Source organism: Aspergillus japonicus (assembly GCF_003184785.1).
Source record: "Aspergillus japonicus CBS 114.51 unplaced genomic scaffold BO86scaffold_31, whole genome shotgun sequence".
NCBI lineage: Eukaryota > Fungi > Ascomycota > Eurotiomycetes > Eurotiales > Aspergillaceae > Aspergillus > Aspergillus japonicus.
The window spans coordinates 241,168-267,094 of NW_020291668.1; the positions used below are offsets into that span (position 1 = coordinate 241,168).

At 44.8% G+C, this 25,927-nt stretch overlaps 6 protein-coding genes across 6 annotated transcripts; 3 read left to right on the top strand and 3 right to left on the bottom strand.

Moving 5' to 3' along the window:
• Positions 1-1,777: 1,777 nt before the first annotated feature.
• Positions 1,778-3,288, bottom strand: BO86DRAFT_410609 (allantoinase alX; the record flags this gene model as incomplete). The annotated part of the gene is made up of 1 exon (XM_025674516.1): positions 1,778-3,288. The coding sequence occupies exon 1, from the start codon at positions 3,260-3,262 to the stop codon at positions 1,778-1,780; it is 1,485 nt and encodes a 494-aa protein (XP_025526758.1). The 5' UTR covers positions 3,263-3,288.
• Positions 3,289-5,452: 2,164 nt separating this feature from the next.
• On the bottom strand, positions 5,453-6,961 carry BO86DRAFT_315347 (F0F1 ATP synthase subunit alpha; the record flags this gene model as incomplete). The annotated part of the gene is made up of 1 exon (XM_025668087.1): positions 5,453-6,961. The coding sequence occupies one exon, from the start codon at positions 6,959-6,961 to the stop codon at positions 5,453-5,455; it is 1,509 nt and encodes a 502-aa protein (XP_025526759.1).
• Positions 6,962-8,242: 1,281 nt separating this feature from the next.
• On the bottom strand, positions 8,243-8,980 carry BO86DRAFT_364210 (uncharacterized protein). The gene is made up of 2 exons (XM_025669999.1): positions 8,685-8,980; positions 8,243-8,631 (listed from the first exon to the last, which is right to left on the bottom strand). Exons 1-2 carry the CDS (start codon positions 8,760-8,762, stop codon positions 8,326-8,328), a joined length of 384 nt encoding a protein of 127 aa, XP_025526760.1. The 5' UTR covers positions 8,763-8,980; the 3' UTR covers positions 8,243-8,325.
• A 5,466-nt stretch (positions 8,981-14,446) lies between these two features.
• On the top strand, positions 14,447-15,230 carry BO86DRAFT_390035 (uncharacterized protein). Its single transcript, XM_025672288.1, has 2 exons — positions 14,447-14,518; positions 14,639-15,230. The coding sequence occupies exons 1-2, from the start codon at positions 14,500-14,502 to the stop codon at positions 14,959-14,961; spliced, it is 342 nt and encodes a 113-aa protein (XP_025526761.1). The 5' UTR covers positions 14,447-14,499; the 3' UTR covers positions 14,962-15,230.
• A 5,279-nt stretch (positions 15,231-20,509) lies between these two features.
• On the top strand, positions 20,510-22,208 carry BO86DRAFT_419777 (chondroitin AC/alginate lyase; the record flags this gene model as incomplete). The annotated part of the gene is made up of 5 exons (XM_025675149.1): positions 20,510-20,701; positions 20,804-21,387; positions 21,436-21,502; positions 21,547-21,950; positions 22,193-22,208. 5 exons carry the CDS (start codon positions 20,510-20,512, stop codon positions 22,206-22,208), a joined length of 1,263 nt encoding a protein of 420 aa, XP_025526762.1.
• A 2,302-nt stretch (positions 22,209-24,510) lies between these two features.
• Positions 24,511-25,205, top strand: BO86DRAFT_432604 (uncharacterized protein; the record flags this gene model as incomplete). Its single annotated transcript, XM_025675808.1, has 3 exons — positions 24,511-24,786; positions 24,994-25,089; positions 25,188-25,205. The coding sequence occupies 3 exons, from the start codon at positions 24,511-24,513 to the stop codon at positions 25,203-25,205; spliced, it is 390 nt and encodes a 129-aa protein (XP_025526763.1).
• Positions 25,206-25,927: the final 722 nt, after the last annotated feature.

Genomic DNA, 25,927 nt, shown 5'->3' on the forward strand with positions numbered 1-25,927 from the left:
AACCTTCATTCGACTCTCCTTTTTGCAACACCTGTCTTGGTATTGACCATTTTGTGGAACCTCAGTTTTTTTTATTTCATTCATTTGCTCATTTTTCGTCGGTTTTTCGGTGTCACTGCTTAGGTTTCTGTTAGCCCTGGGGCGAATGCAGGAGAAGCAAGTGCGGCGCAGTGATACTGTGGAGTATGGGCGATAAATAACAGACATTGTATTAATTCGGAAATTGATCGCAGGTCCAACAGCAAAGAGATAATGATGGAGTGATATAAATTGGCTTTATAAGTGTGTCTAAAAGATATCACAGAATAAACTTCTCACCTCGGAGCAAAGCGACTAATTCTCACTTTTAAGTGCCTTAAATGGTGGTGATAAATTTGAGTTTTAAATCTAACGACATGGTTGATCTACAGACACCACTTGTTAATACTCTCCAGATGGCGAATCATTTACTAACCCATGAAATGGCTGTGGTGTGCTATAACAAAAATGAAAAGAAATGCCGATCACAGAGTCTCATTCTAGGTTCGCCCAGTGCACAATCAAACTAAATTCTTTTATTCTGAGTCATGCCCCTGGGAGACGGATAACCAGTTGCTGGGTTCAGCATAGAACGAAATAGTACGGGACGAAATAGTTTCGCAACTGCTTTCGAGTACGAAGTAGCCCGGTCATTTCATTGGTTGATTTCCTGCCATCGACATGCGGGACGATTTTAAAGGAATATCCTGTGGTAATCCATTCTTTCCAGTATCAATCTTTTCCTCCTATTCAGTCTTATATTCAATTCTCCTCATGGAAATACTTTAGGATACCTCAGAGTGTAAATCTCTGCCACCACGGTTGGAAGATTGCAATCTTAGATTAATCATCTTTAGCAATGATTCTGTCGCGATTAAACTATTTTCGGTCACTCTTGCAGTAAGTGACGAATTATCTTCATAACCTCGCGAACCATACTGTCTTCCTTTAAGGCTGGATAGATTATTCTAGACTTAACTGGTATTATTTCTAAGGCCACAATTCCAACCTCACCAGAATTTTCGGGTCCAAACTGGAGCTTCTTGTTGAGGTCTCGCAGGAATTTTATGTATGTATATAAACAAGTCCCTATACCATGATGAATAGCACAGGTAGAAGGATGCCCCACGCCATTGGACTGAGAATCATAGCCTCCAATATCATTTCACGTACATCGCTCAAGTATTCACCAGGAGTATCACCTCATAGTAATGAAAAATTCTCTATTGCATAGATACCATGACTTAAATCGACAGAGGCACATGAAGAAAACATACATGGCTTTACGGAAATGAGATTGCAAAGGACTCTTAGGCTTAAAGTAACAATCCAAACAACAGTGCTTTTGCGTGCACAACCCGTCACCATATAGCACGGCCGCTTCTACGCTTCCCAGATCTTTTTCCATAGATCATCCAATGGGCAACCATACCTGCATGAAGAACAATGGTCACCTAACACTTCTTTCCTCCAGCCCCTTCCGTCCCTTCCGTCCCATGCCAAGCTTCTCCAACCTTCCAAAGGCAACCCTACCAAAGCAGCTTGTCACGTTCTAACACCTCAAACGAAGTTCTATATTGGTTTTTTGAAATTAGGTTTAAACTTGATCAGAACACTTCAAACCAGTTCAAAACCAGTATTTAAATTTATATCTTATTGGCAGTATGGAATAACTTGTAGTTATTTAAAGAGTTGGGTGAGAACGGTGAAATATCAGGAGGCTTGTTTATATACTCCAAATTCAGAGATCAAAGATCATTCAATCATTTGCAAGGATCAATCTTCCGGTTGGGGTCTTGCTAGTGAAACCAAATTCCCTACTAAAAACTTTCTCACCGTGCAACCATGTCTCTCGGACTAAGCCACGGAGCTTGCGACCTTGGTAGGGAGATAATTTGTTACGGAAGCGCATGGTGCTGGGATCAACAGTCCAAGCGATCGTTTCGTCAAAGACACAAATGTCAGCGTCGTGACCGGGAACAAGGTCGCCCTTTTGCTGCCCAAGGCCGACTTGGGTGGCGGTGTTAATGCAGCATAATTGCGCAATGTCTTGAAGGGCATGCTGGATACTAGTCGCGTCAGTGCTCGTGTCCAAATTCCTTCGGCGGCTTAGCTCATTCCACAGAATGGAAAGACCCAGTCCGACAGAAGAAATTCCTCCCCAGGCGAGGAGGAAACTGCCTTCATGAATCGTGGAGCTGGCATCGTATGTGAAGCAATCTGGATTATATAAGGGCAGCAACTTCATTTCTGGAGTGCAAGGGGAATGATCAGATACAATGGTCTTGATGACACCATCATCGGCGTGGCGCTCCAATTCCTCCCAGAGACAGTCTTGATTGAGTCGCGACCGGATTGGAGGATAACATTTGTAGCGGGTATCACCATTGTGAATGTCCTCGGCAGTCAGAGAGAGGTAGTGGAAACAGGTCTCAGCAGTAATTGAAATGCCGTTTGCACGAGCCTTGCGAAGCGATGGAATTGCTTCCATAGCAGATAGGTGAGCGATGTGCAGAGGCAGATTAGGAGCTAAGGGAGCTAGAGAGAGAATCTTTTCAACAGCACGAGTCTCATACGATGATGGACGTGATGCAAGAAACGTGGAGTATGCCTCAACCGGGCCGTTCTGTGGAGGCTCAGTATCTCCAGGCATCTCTGCATGAAATATAAGGATCGTGGGCTCATTGGCTAATTCAGTCATGATCATTCGGATATCATCTAGGGAAACAGCGGGGAATTCGTCTACCCCGCTGTCAATCAGAAATCCTTTAAAGCCGCGAACACCCTCTTTCACTAGAGCCTTCAATTCGCCTGCATTGCCGGGGATGACGCCGCCATAGAATCCGACATCTACCCAGCACCTGCCATGTGCTGCACGGAGTTTCTCTTTTAAGTTAGCCACTGTTGTCGTAGGAGGTATAGAATTCAATGGCATGTCAATGATCGTGGTAACGCCGCCAGATGCAGCGGCTTGTGTGCCGGTATAGAAACCTTCCCAATCGGCACGACCGGGATCGTTGAGGTGAACATGGGTGTCAACTAGTCCAGGCAGAAGGACATATGGGGAATAGTCTGTGTACAGGGTTCCGGCAGGAAAGTTGGAGGCAGGGGTCACGGAGTTGAAAACTGCTATGATTTTTCCCGTAGTGCGAGAGATTATGATTGTGGCAGCCCTCAGACACCCTGAAATGACAGCGCGTGAGGACACAATCACTCTGATTTCTGTTAGATGATAAGGGTCCATTCTATATGTGAGCCACGATAATGGGGTCGGGCATGAGGTCTATTCAAGGACAAAGAGGGAGAAGATAAGAAGAACTGTTAAGAAAGCCGAGACGGGATTTCCGAGCGCAGGAAAATCAAATGGGTAATCACGAGTTAGTGATGACCTTTTATCACCATTTCCCTTCCAATCTGTGCTTCCCTGATGCATTCTCATTGTACTTGGGGGCGCCGTGGCTAATTCCATCGCGAAATCGAAAATAGTTCTACAACATTTATCGCCACATTGCCGCCTTCGCATGCAAACCGCCTTGCAGTAAACTGAAGAACCTAAAGGTTCGGTGCTATGATAGTTCGCCACAGAGCCTGAATTGTGGAATACAGAATACTGGAACCCATATTTTGTCTAAGCTGTCGAGTCAATCTTCATCTTTCTAACTTAACGCTTTCTCGTGTTATTACGAACTGTTTACGTGTCCACAATGTAGGTTTGGGACGGTTAAAAAAGATGATTCACCGAAATCGCGGCATAAGGCCCTCAAATTCTAAGAAAGGCAGCTATCACACTTTAGACGCTTATTTTGCACAGCCACTTGATATTTGTAAATATTATATGCACTTTTGATTGTGAGGGAGAAGTGCCGGTTCCATGGATAAAGGTTGACTGTGATTTCGTAGTAGAGTCGTCACGACCGTGATTAGTTACCAATACCTTCTTACTTCAATTACGTCACTGTTGTAGAAGAACCTTAAACATGTGGAGAAATTACGCTGAATAGCCAATCTTCAATAAAGCGTGTTAGGCGAGTGGAGCAAGTCAATCAGTCTCTTAGGCGTTTTAGTAGGCATTTCCACTCCGCCTTTCACGTGTAAATACGTTTGACTTGGATGTTTCACACAAAACCTTTCAATCGGCAACTTGATAAGATGTAGTACTACTTTTTTCTGGTGTTGTCAAATTTCCGCCTTATCCTCCATCCAAAGATCTAACAAGAATCAGGATTGTTGATCCCACGACTGGAGTGCCGGCCAAGCCACTACATTATTAAATACGAAACTCTGAACCTTGAATGCATAGTCAATGGATTTTTTGTTAATACGACAAAGATGCTGCGTCCTTTGGATGGTACCAATCCTCGAGGACAAGATGTATTCGCAGACTTTTCCACATGATGGGGCACACGCATTGTTCTCGGCTACTCTCGTTGGACGGTATCAATTGCAAATCCGAAGACCAGCTGCATCGAGTAGAGTCAACGGATAACTTTTGCGCACACATCTAAACCTTATATGCTCATCATTTTTGGCAAAGAAGGGGGCCTAAAGGATACAGCCAAGTACAGGGAGTATTTAGGACGACGCGATATAAAATTGTCGCGTTTAGGAGGAGATCCAAAGATTGGAGATACTCTGGCCCGGAAACCGACTGAGCGTAAGCTATCTGATGATCGGTTAAGAAAACTTTATCTCGAAGATCGGAATTATTTTCTCAACAGAGTCGAAACTATCTGCAACCTCCTTAACGGAAGTCCCGTCCAGGATTACATGCTTATAGGAAAGAGACTCAAACAGTGTTGGAACTTTTCACACAGGTCTTATTACCGCTAACGGAATCTTCAAGGTGGGGGGAATCACTGGAGCAACAGATTGTGTAAGTTGGTGTGGATTTCGGTGTGCCCCTTGTATCAGCATGCATGCGACTTCTCGTTTGGAGAGTATAATCTTTGAACATACTCTGACCATGGCTAACGTCCGGAACCCATGTAGTCGCCAGATTGAGTGCGATATCACACTCAGCCCCCCTTGCAACTCCCCTTGAGATAGCTTAGTGTCATTTCAAAAGGATGATTTTCGGGAAAGTCCATTCGCGTATGACGCGCTTATAGCTTTATCCTAAAGGCCAGCCGGAAGCTGTGACAATCATTTTGGGCGATGAAGTGAACGAAAGAAAAGTGACTATTCCGGGCTTGGCCGCAATGGTTGACCATATCGCACAGTAACTAATAATTTGGCGCATTTATCAGACGAATATATTTTAGGGATATGTAGCTTGCAGTGATAAGAATTGGAAGTAAGATTTTTATTTTCCACCACCCTGATACAATCAGAAGAAATTTCGATACATGCAGCTTCCAAAAGCAGGATCATAAAACTATCAAATTGAATATAGAAATGGGCATATAATCCAATGTCTGTAATATCTCCAGAAACCTTACGAGAAGGTTTTGTTGAATGTCATGATTATCTCCTTGATTTGATCTTCCAGATCATGGCTCAGGTGTCCATCCTTCTCGATCTTGCGAAGCACATGAGGCCAATACTTTCTGAAATAGATCAGGAGGCCGGCTTCCCAGCGCGAGATTTGGCTGACGGGTAGCCTGTCAAGAAAGCCGTTGATACCAGCATATACTAAGGGCACCATCTCTTCCACAGGCAATGGTGCGTACTGCTTTTGTTTCAAAAGCTCTGTTAAACGCTCACCGCGTCTGATGGTTTGCTTGGTATTTGCATCTAGATCCGAACCAAACTGGGAAAATGCGGCAATCTCCCGGTACTGCGCAAGATAGAGCTTGAGTGAACCAGCAACTTGTTTCATGGCTCTCAGCTGCGCTGCAGAACCTACCCGGGAAACAGAGAGTCCGACATTAATCGCAGGACGAATGCCTCTGTAAAACAGTTCCGGTTCTAAATATATCTGACCATCCGTGATAGAAATAGCGTTCGTGGGGATATAGGCTGACACATCCCCACCTTGAGTTTCAATGATGGGAAGAGCAGTGAGAGAACCGCCGCCATAATCATCATTCAGCTTTGCTGCACGCTCAAGGAGGCGAGAATGAAGGTAAAAGACGTCTCCTGGGTACGCCTCGCGTCCCGGTGGCCGACGAAGCAATAACGACATCTGACGGTAGGCCACTGCGTGCTTTGACAAATCATCATAGATGATGATAGCATGTAGACCATTGTCTCGGAACCACTCTCCCATAGCACACGCGGCGAAAGGCGCAATATACTGAAGAGGCGCGGCTTCAGACGCCGTAGCGGCCACAATGACTGTGTATTTCATGGCATCATTTTCCTCCAAAGTCTTCACGAACTGAGCCACGGTGGACCGTTTCTGCCCCACAGCTACATAGATGCAATATAACTTTTTCGACTCGTCATCTGAATTAATCCATCTCCGTTGGTTCAGAATGGTGTCCAAAGCAATAGCAGTTTTCCCAGTTTGGCGGTCACCAATAATCAATTCACGTTGACCTCTACCAATAGGCACCATGGCATCAATCGCCTTTATACCTGTCTGGACAGGTTGGTTGACGGAGCGGCGAGGCAGGATTCCAGGTGCCTTGAGGTGAGCACGACTCTTTTTGAGCGTCTCGATAGGCCCGTTCCCATCGATAGGATCTCCCAGTGCATTAACCACCCGCCCTAGCATCTGAGGGCCCACGGGAACTCTGACAATCTCGCCAGTGCGTCGAACAGTCTCACTCTGTTTGACAAGACGATCAGGGCCAAAAAGCACAATACCAACATAGGCAGCCTCCAGATTCATGCACATGCCTTTCACTCCGGATTCAAATTCAACGAGTTCTTCGGCCTGCACATTAATCAGCCCACGCGCGCGAACTATACCATCACAAACAGACAGCACATGTCCCGTTTCAGCAAGGCTTGGTGTTCCATTTGTTCCATAAATCCTTTGCTCCAGAATGGACGACATTGTGGTTACACCTCTGGCGTTGTATCTTGAAACAGTCGGTTTCGAGAGAACATCCTGAAAGCCTGTTGCATTGTAAATGAATCTAGCCCTTCTTAGCATTTGAGGTAGCGGTGGCAGATCGAGGGGTTGATTGTCTTTTGCACTTGGATTTATAGCAGAGTGCGAGAATCAAGACGATGAATACGCTGTAAGGAGTCCTAGCTTCAATAGTTCTCAGAGTTCTGTTGGTTGCGTAGTGATGACGACCTCCAAATTTCAATCTTTTCTCATCCTACCGTGGTTGGCTTTCTTCTCCAGCCTTTCGTGTCGAGTTCGTACTCTAACCATCCAAGGTGGGTACTTGCCGCGCATGGATCGTTCTTAACTTAGCGGTCTTTCTGAAATTGAAAACAGCTAGACATCCTTAAGAAGAATATTTGATAAGCACCAGGATACAATATCTAATACTCTTATTCAAGGAACGGTCTAAATCTGCTCCTATAGCTAATAGGCCAATCCATCTATCCATGTTTTGATCGGCACGATTATTTTCCAGCCCGTGTCATCAGACCGAGCACACGACCAGCAGTAATGGAAGACCATCCAGACCACAGCAGCCATTCGAAGGATTGATGCCTGCTGCAAACGCTTGAATCGGTCTTGTATTGTTTATGTTATTTATGCAGTGACAGATATATGTAGGCACTATTCTTAGTTTGTGGCTAAGAAGCATTTTTATTCTTACTTTGCGCTCGGAAAGCACCTTTGGTAAGCAACAGTACTGAGATGCGCGCGGCATAAGTCATGCTGGGATTCTTTGGAAGAACCCCGGCGTGTGAGCTTTGCGCAACTGAGAGAAAGCGGAAATTATACTCGATTCCACCATTTGTCTCTAAATATCCCAGATTCTCTGGAAAAGTTGAATTTAAGTGAAAGGCTGATAACCTGTTCCTCCGTATCGGGTTCGGTTGTGGAAAAATCTGCTCCCCAGATACCGCATTTCATGCGCTTGGTGTCCTTCCCCATGAAGCGCCGGCGTTCTCAGCAGCTCATATGTAGGCTTGAAAGGCAGGAGAATCACGTTTCGGAAGGTTTAGAGCGAATTCTGCGCTCTCAAGGGCTTCCACTTGCGGATGCTTGGTCATGGCATTACACAGGGACACCTAAATACCTTAAATATGCTTGGCCGAGTTATCGAAATATGTTAATCGCTTCTCTGATATTATTTTCTCAATGCATGATACCACTCATTTTAGGCTTATCTAGCGTTCATATGTACTAATTATATAAAAGGCTTGTTGCATGAAATAGAAAACATTAGTCAAAAGGAAAAGTACTGATGAACATAGACAACTATTCTACATCTCACGACTAATAAGATAGCATTATTCTTTTCCTAGATCGCCCGCAGCCTTTGCTGTGACTAGTTTTATCTCAACCAGCATCGCCTCGAAAGGACAATTCGCCGGTAGTAATCCCATATATATATTCTCCAGATTGACAGCGTCCCAAATTATTTCCTTGAAGTTTGAGCCATTTCTGGCCCGAATGCAACCGAGCCACTTGTCGGAAGGAGCGGGTCTGAATATAACAACGCGCTTGTTTTGATACCCTTCGACCATTTTCGAATAGCAATATGTCCAATTTTCATCGAAAGATTCCAATCTGGACTCTTTAAACTCGATTCCGAACTAGGAAACCTTAATTATTTTGAAGTAGCCTCCGTCGTTAATAGAGATCGTACCTTTTCTAAAATGTTATCCATCAGGGAGGTCTGATTCTCAGCGGCTAGCGCTGGGAGTGGGTAATACCACACATTCATACTTGAAAGAAGAAACTCAGTGTGTCTTCTTTAGACTTTCACCAGGCAAGTAATTCGAGAGAATTTTTGTCGCATGTATATAACCGCCTTTGCTCACCACAGACCTAGGAACGGTTATGGCACATCCCATGATCTGCAATTCACGGGGTAAATTAACTCGCATCCAGAAAGTGTCTATGACTATTAGTCATTTAAAGGTGAGTGAGTCATTGGCAGGAAATTGACCAATTAATTTACCAGGCTGCTTCGCACTTGCGACACTATTTCGTGGCCCTGTATCATTTAGTTCTATGCTTAACTCAAGCGATTGATTGCCCGCCTCTCAATATCAATGATTCAGGATGAAACAACTCGATAAAAGGTTTGGTTTGACTGTGTGCTGGGGAAGACTAGTCCTTTTAGCTGCTACTTTTGTCAAGCCGCGGAACCACGAACCTCGAATGAGAATCTTGTGATTAGCTTTTCTTTACAGTTACAACAACAACAGCCATTCCATGAACTAGTAAATGAGTCACCATCTGGAAAGAATCAACTAGGTCTTATTTGTAGATCTCCCACATCGTCCGTCATAATAAACCTTAATTTTCGATTTAATATGCTCGTTCTCGAACTGGACTTTTGTGATTTTGCTCTTCTACTTGGGACAGTGGCAAATAATCCCTGCTTGGAAGTCGAAAAGGACTAAGTAATGACCAACGGAAACTTCGGATAGCTGTCATCTAGGAAACCAAACGAATCATCAGAAACTCTGATGTAATTTGTCGCCACCACTCTAGGTACTTGAAAGTGAAAATTAGTCGCCTCACCCCGTGATTAGATATTTTTTCTATGATGCCTATTAGACACACTTATAAAGTTAACTTATAACCCTGATGATTGTGAAGTCAGATACATTTTTCAAACAAACATCATGTCTGCTATTTATCGCCCGGGCGCAATAACATCGCTGCGGCACACTTGCCTCTCCTCCATTCGCTCCAGGGCCACCAGAAATTTGAGCAATAACTCCGAGAAACCGACGAAAGATGAGCGAGTCAATAAGACAAAGAATGCTGAGGTTCCACAAAATGGTTGGTACCAACACAGAAGTCGCATAAAGGAGACTCGAATGAAGACTTATCAATAGAACCCTGATTCAAGACATTGTGTTTCCGCAAGATCACGAACCAAGCCCATCAGATAAGAGAGCCACGAAGTCTAAAAAACACCAAGGATCCTCGAAATATTACAGTCTGAAAAACCATCGTGAAGGACCCAATACAGAAAGTGGAGAATTGGACGTCAAGCAAAACAAAGAGGAGGTCAGATTGCACAATAAGGATTTTGAGCAGAGATTCGAGAAGGATAAAGGTTGATTGGCTTTTAAGCAATACTGTTTCGGTCGGAAACTTCATCGAATCCAAACAAGCGCAATGCAAAACAATATATGCCTGTTAGGTTAATCTTATCTTTTGTACGCAGCGTGTAATAAAATCGGTTTTCCGTGTGAGACTAAGAGGTGAAATGAAGACTTGAAACTCTTTTGAACGTCTGACTGGTTGTTGTATGCTATGATGAAATGTTAAATTTTATGGGAAAATGAGTAAAGCATTAGTTTGTATGAATGTGCTATCAGAACGGTTTTTGGCAGCAAATAAGTTAAATGATGGCTTTTATCCTAGGAGCCTATTGCTGATTCAGGGAGACTACCCATCCAGCTTGCCATGACTGATATCGACATGAGCAAGAAAAAGTTAGCCTTTGTTGTTACACGCCTCGTGAGCAAAATTGCGGCAATTTTAATTAATCTCTTGTAACCACTCCTTTGGTTCCACGGGCTTTGAAATCATTGAATGGGGCGCGCGGTGTTATTGGCTCCAGAGCGAGGCGGCGACAGTTCCGCTCAGCTCTGGCTACGACTTCTGGGGGATGGGTTCCATGAAGTAAGGCAAGACGTAGAAACTGATGAAGTGTTTCTATCAGCTTCAATTGAGGTGTTAAAGTCGTTTGATGTTAAGCGAATTCATGTTTACTGCTGATGCTTAAAAATGCTCGCGCCCGGAAGTGGTATTGGTCAAATCAGCCGGGAATCTCACGACTTAGTAATTCATATAGTCGTTTTTCCAAGATTTAATTCCTTCAGCTATCTTTCACACCTCGAGTGATGCGCTATAAAATTCCAATATCTGAGACTTGTTGACTAGAACTGAATTTTGACAGGTGATCTGCCAGTTTGGCCGATTGACCCTGGAGAATTTCATCGCCACACTGTGCGTGCCTGAGCGTTTCCTCTTCCAAATCCAAAATTTCATGACGAAGAGACCCTAGCTCCTTTCTCAACTGGGATTGTGTCTGAATCAGCCCCTTTAATTGATCCACTAAGTGTTGCGTAAACTCTTTCTTCTTTTTGCGCGACTTTTTTGCTGCAATCCGATTCCTGTCTAGTCTAAGCCTTCGGTTTTGCTGATTTAGAACTTTAGTGTCTCGTTTGTACAACCCATGCCCTTTGAATTCCAAAAAGCAGTCGGAGCTTTCATCGATGTCTTTGACCCTATCACGAGAGATTATTTCAGAATTTGGAGAGTGAAAAGGGCTTAATGGATATAATAAAAGATCACGGTGACCAGACTTCATGTAGTCTTGTGTTGATGGCGACAATGGCGGGGTGGGGTTAAGCGAGATCCACTGCAGAAATGCGCTGTCCAAAGCTGTTGGCTCTTGTTGCTGCGTTTGCGCATGCTCATGTGTGGCTACTGCAAAAGAGTTTTCAGCAGTGGAGGATGTTTGCTTTGCTTTTGCTGATTTATTACTGGGATCGAGCAAGATAGTGCCATGAATACCCCAAAGAGATGAGTATGTCAAGTCAGCCTCATATTCACTTGAGGGTGGCAAGGTTGCATCGCAAGATTCGGAGTTAGGTGACATGATAGATAAATCCTCATCTATGTGAGAAGCTGCTTGGTTAGAGGAGAGAAGAGACAGTAAACTCACTGATTGTCAAAACTTGAGACAATAAATAACATAAAATTAGATTGACACTCACAATTGAAAATATTAGTGGTGGTCTTTATTGCTTACTTCGCGAGGGAAATTGCCGGCTCTGGATAAGGTAAACGAACATCTGTTCAACCAAATATGGTGTTTTGAGACTCAGAGGCTAGAATATCATGGTTTTCCCGCAATCTAGGAGTATTGCTTACTTCAATCAGAATTTGTGGGCAACATATAGTACAGTGGTTGCATCCAGATACGCCCCCATATTGTCAATGATGGGTGAGAAATGACGACATTCACAGCGTTACTATCGCACAGGATTGGTCGGCAGCAAATTCCGGAAACCTCGATCGAATAAATTGCCCAAGTCAAGACAAAGCGTATGCTGTAAGAATAGTTCGATGAACCGCGGGTGCTTTTCATGTTGCTTTGCATTTTGATCAAATTGTTCTCTTTGAATAGCGAACGGGCTTAAAAATAAAAATCTATAAATGATCATGTGTTTTCTGTCACACTAAAGCTACAGGTAAAATCAAGGTATCACGCCTCTTTAAAACAAGCACTATCTCCAACCAATATTTTCTTTGTTGGGGTAGGTTCTCAGTCGTCAGGAGAAGTTCAGCTAGCACCGTGATCAGTAGCACCAGCAATGATTCTGATTGAAATTTTCAAGCCCTACAACTCACAATTAATGTTGATCGTTATCTTCTTCGATGGGCATAATTCGGACATTGTCTTCCCGTTTTTCTGATCACTACGGCTCGTCTCGTCTTTGAGATAGGATACAGCTAGGGAATAGAAACCTCTTGTGTCAAAATGCAAAAAGCCTCCGAGATAGGAAATAACTACCGAAATCCGTCTACTCGAAAAGTGATTTAATCTAGTTATTATGCAGATGTTTGGATATCGTTGCCGGTTCCGCGACAATCAACGCGGTTTTTGGCATACCTCGAAATGGGCGCGCAGCTGAAACATTGGCGCCCGATATATGCGAAAAGCTCCGATATCAACTGCTTCTCAACCGTGACACCGGGGAAATTATCGTACGCGGTGCTGAGCACGAAAATAATCGCGAGACCAAGCAACCGGGAACCATCTGAGTATTTATACTGCGGCAGATATTGCAGGCGAACTCGTAGCGCTCCTGCAGCTCAAGCACGTCTACCAGTCCAATGTCAGTTGCAGAGACTACGAGGTTGAATGCCCAATATGAGCATACAGAATACTCACGACTCAATCACATGAAAGTTTCAAATACTCCAATCTTGCTGTTCCTGCTCCAAGTGCTTCTTTCCCAATGAATGCCACAATAGGTAAGGTTTCAAAAGGGAGCTGTTGGCTGATGTCTTTATGTTTCTACAGGCTTTCCTAAGCAAGGCGTTCTGCACGAATTTCACGATTCTTCGATTTGGGCTCCGGGTCTCGTCAAATCAAATGGTCCTTACATTTCTCTTCTGTGTACTTTAGGACTTTAGGTCTGTTCTAGATCTCGATTGAATAAGATGGAATCTTGTCCGCACGGTGAGAAGTCTGGTTTCAAGGCTAACCGCTCATATCGTGCTCCCGCAAATCATGAGCGAATTCAATTTCTAGTTTTCCTCGGTTCCTGTTGTTGCATGCTTCTTTCATGAACTCTTCGCTTTCTTATACGAAGTCCCATCCATGAATACGAAGCGGTTCGAGAAATAACAAGATCTCAACTGCTGACCAATGTATCCAAATGCACCAAACCAAATCCCGTGGCAGGACTTTAGCCAAGGAGAACGAAGTCTGATGTCACTTCAAGTTCAGTCATGTTCTAATGCTCATTTCTTTTGGTTTATATAATTAGCTGCAGAAATAAATAACGCTCCCCAGATCTCCATCAAGCTTATCACATGTCTAATGGATGGTTTGGCTTTAACAGCCCGGGAGCTCTATACATCTGGAATGCCCTGTTATTTTGGATTACAGGACGTCCTGACTGGTATGCCCCTCACATTTTCATGTTCAAAAAATCTCTAGCTTTGACTTCCTTCAAGATCCTGGTCAACTTCCAGATGAATGTTCAATATGCTAGGAATCGCTCAGCCCTGCCTCTTTTTTCCGCCTTCTTCCCTGCGGACACATGTTCCATCTCCCATGTATTGATACATGGATTTGCAACGAGGATGCTCGCTGTCTTGTCTGTCGCCACACGTTCTATCATCTGAAAAGGGCCAGGATGGGTAGTATCTTACAGATCAAAAACGCGTTAAACATCAAGGCTCAACGATTCAGATATTTCTCAAAGGCCGTGAGAGAATTTCTTGTGGGATTATTTGGTGGATCGACTCCAGATTAAGCCCATCAGTTGCCATTCTCAATCTAAATTAATTATTTCTAATTTTACTTATCTTTCAGATCCAGTAAGTGTAAAGGGGGTTTGAATCAGGCGGGGAGCCGGCCTCGAACGGCTTCAATCTTATTTCGATTTCGAATCTTGCGTACCTCTTCTTCCACATAGTCTCGTTAGTAAGGGTTCCACTTTGGAGGGATTTCAAGTTTGAGAGTGTAAGGGCCGAATCAAAAGTTATTCAAGACTAAGTCCGCAGTCGCCACGACATATGAAACTGGTACTGAATGTGAAATTTACCTATAAATAATGATTGAACAGAGATCATCTGATCGAAACTAATGCAATAGATAAGGAGCAACTTTCCTTTCCAACAAAGCTTGCTGAGCCCAGGAGCCTGACGCCGGAAAAAACTTTGGACATCAATATATGCAACTATTGCCTGTCATAATGTCAACGCTCCCAAGAAGTCAGTTTGCCTGCATATAAATTTGCCTTCCACAAACAAATTTCACATTTTCGCATTTCAGCCTTTGTTTTGTCGCCATTTGCAAACATGGAGTAAGACACGAGTAGCTAATTTTATCAGTTTTGTGGTCGCAAACTGCCCACAATCAGGATCACAATCAGAATTGCATTACCATGGTGCTTCAGGGAGACAAAATATTACCTTCAGACATCACTCTTACGCCGACATCCTTCTCCCTCAATGGTGAGAAATGTGCATGTTCATTCGAACTTTACGATGAGATCAATCATATGCAACCCTCGTATGAGTTTGACGGTGGTTGGTTGGTAGTCAAGGTGCCGAAGAAGAGTCTTTCTGGCTTATACTGGCCAACCTTGACCAGGGAACAGCTGCCATTCATAGTGACAGATTTTAATCGGGTAAGCAACCGCCTCTGCCCTTGATCGTGCTGGATTGATTATCCACGGAAGAGAATCCACAATATAAATTTGTAATTTGATTTTAGACCGTTGAAGTAGACGACCAAGACATAATTAGTCTTGAATGGTTTAACTCAGATTCGCACCACCAGCTCTGATGCATCTACTTCGGTGTATATGTCAAATCGAGTCAAAAGGTTGGCGATGGTCCTCCGCATAAATTCCGACCGCGTTTACAAATTCAAGGGCTACCAGCCTGGAAATTGAAGTTCTACATTTGTCATTCGGTATAAGCAGTGCCTGGCTTAGGGTAGAAACTCGTTATGAATTTGCTTCATTTTCTGCGACTAAGTATTCCGCGCGTGAATGAGAGGTTAACGGAAATGCAGACCAAAATGTGGCTATACCACTTGGAAGATAATTTTAACCAAATTCTGAGCGACAAACCAGAAAGAAATATATATTGCCATCTGTCACAATCATATGCCGTCTCAGAAAGTCGAGGAAAGATACTGCGACCCGGAGCTGCTTGGTTTTTGGAATGCTGAAACTCGTCATTAGTGGCGCAGTATTAGGCCCGAATGGGCCCGTGCAGGGGAATGTATCGCTGATCGTGGACCTGCTGAATCGCAGAGTTGGAAATGGTGACTGCCAATAAAGTATAATATGGGTTTGATCCAGGTTATCAGTATCGAGTGTCGTATTTCTATTACTCTTTGACTTTCAATGACGTCAACATGTCACAAGAAATAGCCTTTTACAACACGAGGGAAAGCTCTTTCATGAATGAGTGAACAAAGTAGTAACTTCCAAGCTCCTATAGATTATACCCTTTTGTTAGGGTATTTGTTCCCGCTCGTTAACGATGATCGACAAGGAAGCATAAACTACTCCCACTTGAGATTACTTACAATATCTGTATGTGTCTCTCAACTGGTGACCTTGGATCCCTGATGCGAGTTTCGAAAACGTGTCCATCTCGCAGCGCAAAGTAACTACTTTTGGAAGAAGTTTATGAAATGCAATATGCCCTGGTTCTGGGAACTGCAGGAAGGTAGCCCAAACCCTTTGTCTAGTTGTCTTGATTACAAGAAGTTATGCCTTTGGCTCGATACTGTAAGGTGACTTCTGAAGTATATGGAATGGAGGATTTGGGCCTTATGGCTGTAGCTAATCGTCGACGCATCTGGGAAGCGTGTGCAAGGATTGCAGACTTGTATTTGAAAGCGCTAGAAGCAACCCGTGCAGACGCCCAGACCTTCCCAAGGACTGTCGTGGAGTGAAAACATGAGGCTTTGTGTTATGATTTTTGATTCGATTCTATTTACCAAAATACTGACTCCGTGCTACAAAAGCTTCATATTGTCAACTTTGTATATCATGGCATGCAATAACTCTTCTTGCAATTTGTTCAAGAAATAGATTCTTGACGGGAAGTGTTGTCAATGTAGCAATCTAGGAACCGCTGTCACCACTCATTCTGTATTATCGCTTTAGTGATTACTGTGGAACTAAGGTAAGCCAGATAGGGACTGGACGGTAACAGTACCGCGTTACGGCTGTTGCCGTGATAATAAATTCACGGGCCATACTGTATAACAATCATAGTCATACAATAAATAGCACAGCCGGTAACGCAGGGTACTCCGTAACTAAATCAATCCTGTGGTAGCTGGGCAAATGAATGGCTCTGTTGATCTCCGTATACCTCACAGCGAAGTCGTCTCTGTGCATATTCAGAACGCGAGTCCTCCATGCACACTTTAAAAAGGGCAGTAGAAACCCTACAAATACCGCTGGACAGAGACTCATCACGCTTCCAGTGCCACTTCTTCATTTGGTTATCCTCGCTTAAATCTGGCTAGTGGTGCCAGCGCTTCTCGAATAGATATTATAGAGACCAGCCGGCAAATGTGTGCGCGGCTGCGCCAGCTTGCATTGAAATGTGGACCATAACATTGAGGCATAGTTAATATGTGCAAACGGATGTAGATTTCAACTGCACCCGAACCTGGAGAGGTAAGAAGTGTAAAATTCAGCGATTACAGCGTTTCTTGACGTAATAGATGTTGATTTGATGATTGCACACGTTCCATTATAATGAGCGATACGCTTGGCTACCAAAAAAAAGTACATGCTCAACATCTCATAAAGTTGAGGCTTAGCTATGCTGGTGCAACGGCCCTCCTTAGTACACCAGATTCGTCTGGCGAAGTGTTGCACTTGTCGCATAGCCGAAAACTGTGCCAGCTTGCTACTTACCAAAAGTGTACTGTATCTACGGCCGCCCGGTACAACATTTCGACTTTTTGATGTCATGCTCCTCGATGTTCGACGCAACAAAACCAATGATCGGCGGATGTTAGAACACACCTGGTGCGATACTTACCAAGTTCCCTGGTTCAGTCCAAGGCCATCCATCAATCTTTAGTCAGAGCCATGAATTTCCGCCCTTCTAGTCATTCCAATAGTTTGCGTATATCTTTTTCAGCAAGCATAATGAGTGATTTACCGATCTCCTGAAACGAAGAACTAGCGGTGCAGCAGAGATCTGCGCAGGTATTGCTCCGTAAATGCAGCCGACGTCAGCTCGTACTTGAGTAGAAGGACCTCACAGCAACAATGGCTGCCGAATATTTGGCACCTGCAGCGCGTTGGCGAGATGTTGCCGAGACGCGATCGTTGGTATTGATTTCTAGTCACCGACTTCAGGTGACGAAAAGGCAAGAGCTCAGGAATACTCTAGACCCGGCTCTTGCTTGCTTGATGGTCGATCGTATCGTTTTCGTATGTTGAAGAGCCGTCTTCCGTATTGGTGGTTGGGAATGCTAAATCGCCGCTCTCAGACCAGAATCCCAGTGGGCAAGTGTCACGTCCAAGCTTTTCGCATGGTCGAAGCTACACTGTGACGAGGATTTCGAGGTGGAGCATTGTCTACCAATGAGAGGCCTCGAAGATAGAAGGCCGTTGCATGCTGTCAACTGACACGCATCCGTTTGGTCCTAAGCTCATCACTGCCTACATACATTCTCTTTAAGTGTCCTTTTCTGCTTGGTGTAGGTTTTGGAAGTAGCAGTTGATGGTTCGAGTAAAACTGGTGAGAATCAATTATCAAGGCTCGTTGCAGCTCTTTACTCCACAACATTCTCAGGGCAAAGGTCGTCATGCACAACACCCTAAGAAAGAAGACTCTTTTTCGACCGTACAATTTCCCGCTGCATGTTTGTGTCGATTTTTGTGTTATCAGTAGCGTATGTCGAATCCAACCCGCGCCATGCAAGTAGATCTTAGATAAATTGATGGCTCCCAGAAACACTGGCATCGCAGAGCCCTGAATGCTCTGTAAAATGGATAGACTTATGTTTTCCGCAATGCCTCGTGCCATAGCCGTAGAGTTGTGCCCTTTCCTATCACCATATAGCTGTATGTGGAACAGTTCACTTTAAATAGTGCGCCGTGTAATCCAGATTGCTCGAGTGGTTCACAGCACTCGTCCAGGTTCTCGTCCAACTGTTACTTGACCAAAGAGACCAATTCAGCGGCCCGAATTAGATAGCGGTCGGTCTTCAGGGCAACTCGCGGACCTTTACATTCGGGCATTGTGAATCCAATATATCGCCGCGTTGTAAGCTCAACGGACATTTCTGTGGGCAGATCTCATAATTGTGTAGGCGAAATTGACCGGCATGGCGTTGAAAGGAATTCTCTGCGGCGGTCGGCGTAGAATGCGGGGCGGGGCGGCGAGGACGCGGTCCGGCGAGGACGAGGTCAGACTGTAACATCGCTTTCGTTGTGCAGCAGGAGATAAATCATTATCAGGCTCCGAAGAATGGGCACAGCGAGTGGAATGAGTGAGTGGGCGGCCGAGGGAGGCAGGCGATTTGACAGGAGTCGATGACTGATACTCAAATGACGTAACTTAGACTCCGGGCTGATGTAATCGGATCCTGGAAGTTTCTGCCGCAACTCGCCCGGTTGAACCTGGGATCGTGCATAGCCGAAACTGATTTCCCAGATTGATAGCTGTGATCGAGCAGCAGTCCGCCTGGCTTGATCTCGACGGCCGACTAGAAGCTCATTAGGAAGAGACAAACACTCTCTCGATCGCGGTCCGACGACCCTCAATGCCACTCTCGACGTCGAGATTCGGCTCGCATAGATAGTGTAGAGACTCATTCCATCTTTCTTTACGTCCTTCCATGGTCAGTTGTCTGCCAATTTGCTCACCTTGAAGATCCTCATAATGCTTCGACTTATCATAGCCTCGTGTTTGGAGGAAGCCTCGTATCTACTTTCTCAGAGTACGGTAACTACAGGGAATTAGTTAACAAAGAAACAGCTGAATAAGCAACTCATGCCAAGCCTCTGGTAGTGGGGCCAACAAACAATCGACACCTGTTTGAGAGTCGGACAGATAGGATCATAGCGTGATGAACGATTCCTCCTAAGTCGCCACTGGAAGTTCTGCCGTGAATTCTCGAATTTCGCGGCAACCTACAACGGCAGGATATTATTATCGAATTACCTGCCACTCACAACGACGGGTGAAGGCTCTGTTCTTGCTCAAAAAGCTGTTATAGACAAATCTGCCTTGATCCGACTCTATATGACCAGCTCTAGAGGCCGCCATTATTCCTTGGGTAGCATCAGCGTGCTTGTTGTTTCTCTATAGATTGGAGCTGTGCTCGTTGAAATGTTTTCCCTCCCCGTTTCCCATCAACAGCTTGCTTTTGCGCGCTCGATGTTCCATGGTGCCTGCTTATGATAGAGATCTTATTTTGTATGTCGCGTCAAGATATGCTGGCCATCTTCCGTACAAAACTCGTTAGTTCTCGCCATTCTCGCTAGAGAGATTGACCAGCATGTGTTTCAGCCCGTATATATCCTGCCTACCTTCTATTGAATTTCAGGCATGTGTGAATGACTTCAGGTCCTTCATAATGGATCCAAGATTCTAAATACCTTTTTAGTTAGACCTCATGCTTTGGCCCCGCTCTAGTCCGGCTACACAGGCTTTCAGGGGTAATTGCGATTCAGGACCCCTGATGATTGCTCCAGCCCAACCTTAAATTTTGAACCTTTGCGCTCGATTTCCTCTTCCAACTACGTTCCTTAGCCAGGTCTCCATCACAATTGATACGCTGACACGCCGGTATAGTTTTTGCGCGCCTTCTTCCTATCCACGGTTTAAACGGAAGAGGTTATGGTAGCGGTCACAACCTCGTCACTGCTTAGGGTTGACAAAGGGGATAGTATCTACTTAATAGACTCAAGAAGAAAAGGTGATTACGTAGTGATAAATGAAAGGGGTCATCGGTAAGAAGGAGGCGTTTTGAATAAAGATACTGTCCCACTGTTGACAAGCCCAGTGGCTTCGTCCTTATTGGCTAAAGCCGAGCTGTATCCTAGTGTTTGCTCACCTCAAAAGGACAGAAAAGAAATGAATCCCCCGTCGCACATCATACAAGAAAAACGTTCCAAACTCATCTTTGACTGCAAGCGATTCTTTTCCATTCTTTAGTGCAAGTCCCTCCTTTACCTTGTTCTTGAATTCTACACCCCATTCTTCAAAATGAGAACATTGGGCTTCCTGCTGGCTGGGCTCCCACTAGTGGCATCCTTCAACCATCCTGGCTTGTTAGTTTCCAGCAATGATGTGAGCAGACTTAAGGGGAAACTTGCCGCAAATCTAGCACCGTGGAAGACCAGCTGGGAAGTACTTACATCTATGGACTCTGGTAATGTTCCTTACACCCCGCAAGCTGTGAGTGCGGTGGATCGCGATGCAGAGGGCGAGACTGCGCCCAATGCTTGCCTTCTGTGGCAAGACGCCGCTGCCGCGTTTGCGCTTGCTCTGCGATGAAAGGTTGAGGGAAACACTTCATATGCCGATGCGGCGGCGGACATTCTGACCTCTTGGGCTGAGACTCTCACTTCGTTGGGGGCAAACGATGATCAGTACATCGTGGCGGGTCTACAGGGACATGAGATGGCGAATGCCGGAGAACTGCTGCGAGACTATGCTCCTTTCAGAGAGAACGGACTCGCTTCTTTCCAAACGATGATGCAGGAAGTTTTCTTAGAAAAGAATATGTATTTCCTCAACCACCTGGATGGATCGGAACATAATGTGCTACATTTTTTCGCCAACTGGGAGCTTGCCCAGGTCGCCTCAGTCTTGGCTATTGGTGTCTTGACGGACAATAAGACCACGTGGGACTTTGGTATCAATTACTTCAAGAATGGATCCGGCAATGGCGCAATCAAAAATGCAATCACAACTATTGTCGAAGAACCCGGTACTGGTAGGCCCTTGGGTCAAGGACAGGAGGAGGGTCGTGACCAAGGTCATTCGTCACTGGACTATGCTCTTCTCGGTGTTATCGCTCAACAAGCATGGAACCAGGGCGAAGACCTATACGCGTACAACAACAGTGCAATTTTGCTCGGGTGAGGAGGCTTTCCAGTGTTATCTTATGTCCCGCTAACGCTGCATAGTGCTGAATACTTCGCTCGGTACAATCTCGGATACGACGTTCCTTTCGTAAACTACACCAATGGCATTGTAAGCTATACAGAAGTCGGCAGTGGCTCCCGTGAAAGCATCAGATGGGCTGGGAGGTGCTCTACAATCATTATGTTAAAATCAAAGGGCAAGACGCTCCTTGGACCACGAAGTACTGGAACCTAGCTTTGGAGACTTGGGGTACTGAGATTGGCTCTGGGGCCTACGGTAGTCCAGCGGTGTCTGGTTACTATGATACCTTGGGCTGGGGCACTATTCTCTACCGACTGGACGACAGTGACATGGCTGCAGCTCGTGCTGCATCTGGATCTTCATTATCATCTTCCATACCATCTTTCATACCATCTTCTGTCCCATATTCAGTTGCATCCTCGTCAAAGGCAGCATCTTCAAGTACGTCATCCACGACATTTCCCTTGAGTGCACCAATTTCGACCGCTCCATCTTTTTCAACCATGGTCAAAGCCTCACCAGCCTCATCTTCATCGTTCAAGCCTTTCTTCCTGATGGAATCTGGCTCTTCATTTTTGCCGGAAGGTTGTGTCAACGTAGCTCTTTCAGCGACACTGGATATCAAAGAGCCTGCAAGTGATGCCCGGAAACATTCAGATCTGCATGTCAACGCACATGCCAGTGCACACGGGCATGAAAAATAGAGAATTATAACCTTACTTGGCAGAATGAGGCTTTCTTGTTGCCCTGAGATGCGCTGTATTTGGTGTACTGCAGCCTCAACCTCTTGTGATTGAGCTCACCACTAAACACAGCTGGCGCTACCCAAAGTCCCCAAGGACAATTTAAAGCTATGTTGAACAAGTATGTAATCAATGGGTCGTGTTATCGGTCGGAAATATTCACCGATTGTTTGGATGATTACCTTCGACCAGTATTCATATCCCATCTCTGGGTAGGGGTAATAGATGTTGGTATTCCTCATCTCAATCCTGGTTAGTTGATCTTCGGTGCTCTTTGAACTGCAACTTCTCAAGTTAGCCTGAATTTGATCATTGATCTTTGCATTCATAGGCTGACTCGATCGTTCAGATTTATAAGTCAGATCTGGTAAATCAGCAACATGTGTGTCTCAAGAGCCTGATTTTATAGCCGATTTCCGTGCTGGGTTATTTTCGCAATATGCGAAGAAAGAAAGGCCGAATTCACAAGCAATGCTCCTAAACTCTCTCCTGAGGTAGGGGTGATGGTTACGTTCACAAAGGTTTCAGACTCCTGACTATTCGGCCTGTGCGCTGTTCGTTTGGGCCCAAAAGAGTATGGCATGAGGATATCCTTTAATGTGCCGCCATGAAGGATTCTCTTCCTCCAGAAAGTCGAGCCAATTCATTGCTTTAGTACTTGTTGCGATTAGCTTGAAATTATCAACACTGACTCGTCTAGAGCAGAGCAATCCCATCAGTATAACAGCAAAAGCCTGCCTAACATAGTTCCATATGCATCACCAAGGTGATGGGTCGTATAACCAGGAAAGGTCTGGTTTGTCTGGCAATTGTTCAAAAAATGCACAGCTTCTTTGACGCAATGAGATGCCATGGTACTGCAGTCCGTATTGATTTGGCCACCTTCTGAAGATTGGCGCACAATTCAACCAAGACAAGGCTGATTGATGAGGATTTGGATAGATTAAAATGAGAGAGTCAAGCTATGTCCTTCTTTTGGCTAATATTATGCCTTCTCATGTGTAACTTGATATTCGGCAGGCAGCTTATGATGTCAAGCATCCACTTTGCGATTAAGACAGCGATAGTGGATTCTCTGGTTTCCCATGGTTGACATAATGCCCAAGAGGAGTAGATATCCCCGAGAACTGTATGGAGAATTATAAGCAGCTCAATACTGTAGAGAAAGGCAAGGGAGGGATTCGGCTTAAGCCTTTTCAGAACGATGAATGCACTAGACCAGCTATAAAGTCTTGTGTCATCAACGGAAGCTTTTTCCAAAGAGTAAGAAGTCGATAACATCTTGAAAATTTCGTGCGTGTGTCATAATCTTCTATTAGTGGTGTAGTCTCGCAATCTGAGAGCTCTGATTCGATAAAAGGAACCGGGGGCATTGCAGCACTGATAGAGTTGGTGTTGTCTGTGCATTGTCCGCTCATAGCGCAAAGCTGGGTTTGTAGCATGTATAAAGACCACAAAAGTCGGTAATGGGTTTCTCGAATAAGAGGCTGAGTATGGCCTGTCGAGGCCGCTGAGAGACAAGACTTTTTTCGATAGTCATTTTAGGGCCAATAAAATATTTTTGCAAAAGTACGTGCAGGTCGTCCTCGAGTACTTTTTTCGACGGAGCACACGCATCCGAAACAAAACCCTCGTTTAACCTGTAGAGCCACATAAGCTCAGAATGTTCCCCAATGAATTACTGGAAGGATTCATAGTAAGAATACTTGCATTATCGGTATGCTGACGCACGATTTGGATTTATCGATAAAATTAGAGGATGATGAGAGAATGTACTAAGAAGGGCTTAGCTTGCAATTGAGGATGAGAGATAGACGGGAAGGTTATATCATGCACCGAATCACTCTACTAATGCTTGGAATTGAGCCACTACATGGCATTGCGCCCGGTGGAACGTCTGAGCTGGTAATATGTCTAAAACTGGATAGATCTGTCCGTACTTATGACTTATTGGAGTGTGCGATTGAGATCCAAGTCATTGTGCATTCTGAGTTGTGCATCCGGGCCGTAAATGTGTCACGGTATTACCTGATATGTGACTGAATCAATTGAGCAATAAATGATTTAACAGTTTCGGAAACTTGCCTTACCACTGCTAAGTCAAAGCAAGACTAGATTGCGAAAATAGACTTGGCTCCAGTCGGTCCAAAGAAAAGCGAAAGATCTTGCTAGAAGATATGAATCATCAATGGAAATCATAAACTGGAGTGGTCGTCCCACAGATGATAAGCAGAAGCTTCCAAAGCCTCAATCGAATAGCAGGCTTATTTAGAATCATATCTGGCGCCATCTTTTCTGACTGAAGTAGTACGACACCTGATAAGAGATACAACTACATGAGACGCGCTGAAAATGAGACTGGATTCAAGTAATAACGGTGGCTCTGGGACCATCAAGAAGTCTCTAGAGGCTATCACTTATGGCGGTCATTTTGCAGTTATCGGTTTTCTTTCTAGCGCTCCTCGCGATAAGATGCCAGATGTAGCTGGTCTTGCTCTGGCAAAGGGAGCTACTGTTTGTGGTATAATGGTTGGTTCTAAGCACATGCTTGAGGACGTGATTAGGTTCATTGGCGCTCACAATTTACCTATCCCTGTTGAGAAAACTTTCAAGTTCACAAGGGACAAGGTTATTGAGGCATACAACTACCTTGCGAGCGGCCGGCATATAGGGAAAGTCTGCATTGAATTCTGAGTTTAAGCTTTAGTGGATAATCTAATACTCTTAAGTATCAGGCTCTCTAACTTCCCATACGGGCCTCTGGGTGGCGCGAACGCAAAGTGGCTATCACCTGTTTCCACAACAATGCTAGGCTGATAAAATGCGAGCAAGTAGGGGGTGCGGCTTGAACGCGGCCAGAAGGTGGGTGGGTACCGTAAGGGTGGGCTAGCGGGTGAGGCCTCTTTACGGCCGCGCAACCAGGGAGTTAGGGTAAGTGCGCGCTTTAAGGAAGCATGAGCGATCACCACGGTCGCGCGACAGTCACTCTCACCCATAGGAACTTCAATGGCCACTTGATTTCTTTCCAGCAACAACAATTGGTGTGAAATAGTATGCTAAGATGTCAAGCCATGAAACTGACTCGAAAACATCTACTTTAGGTCTAAATAAGCTCATAATCCTATTCCCTCAGCCTGACAACAGGGAAGATAAAATAAAACATCGCTTCGAAGCCTCTCAAAACATCAACAATCGCCTTCCCTTGAATTGGTCAGTTAATATAGTAATGTAGTAAAGATAAAATATTTTATAATCAGAGAGCGGAGCTTGGCCCCCTTACCCAGACATAAGCTGGACATTTATAGAAGAGGGTGCACATACCAGATTCGGAATATTTAGTATGCAGTAATCAGGATAATATCGTGGTTTTATGTAAACTGAAGTTTCAGCCTTCTTACCTGAGTAAGAAAATCACTGTTCCCCGCTCCGGAAACAAGCACAGAACCTTTAGTGATCCATGCAAATTCTGGGTCCGAGTCAATGTTACATTGCTCAGGATCTGAAATACTGACCGAAGTAAGTAGGCCCCTTGGCCTGACTCATGAACCTGCATTGCATCGTACTATTAACATCGTACTATTACCAAGCCCTGTGACATGCCACGAGTGAGTGCAGCATATTTAACACGGTAATCAGGTGACCGCCCTTGCACGAAACCGAGAGCTACTTCAAACCTTGGTTTGATTGGTCAGTACGTTGATCTCCCGCCGTACGCCGCCGTCGACTTAAGCTATGCTATCCGTACAGCAGATACGGCTGTGTCCCAGTT

Excerpts from the sequence above, each read along its gene's own strand:
- BO86DRAFT_364210 (XM_025669999.1), bottom strand. The coding sequence starts at position 8,762 with ATGAATGTGTGGTATTACCCACTCCCAGCGCTAGCCGCTGAGAATCAG. Across the intron at positions 8,632-8,684 it reads TGGATAACATTTTAGAAAAG|TTCGGAATCGAGTTTAAAGA; the intron begins GTACGATCTCTA and ends AAGGTTTCCTAG.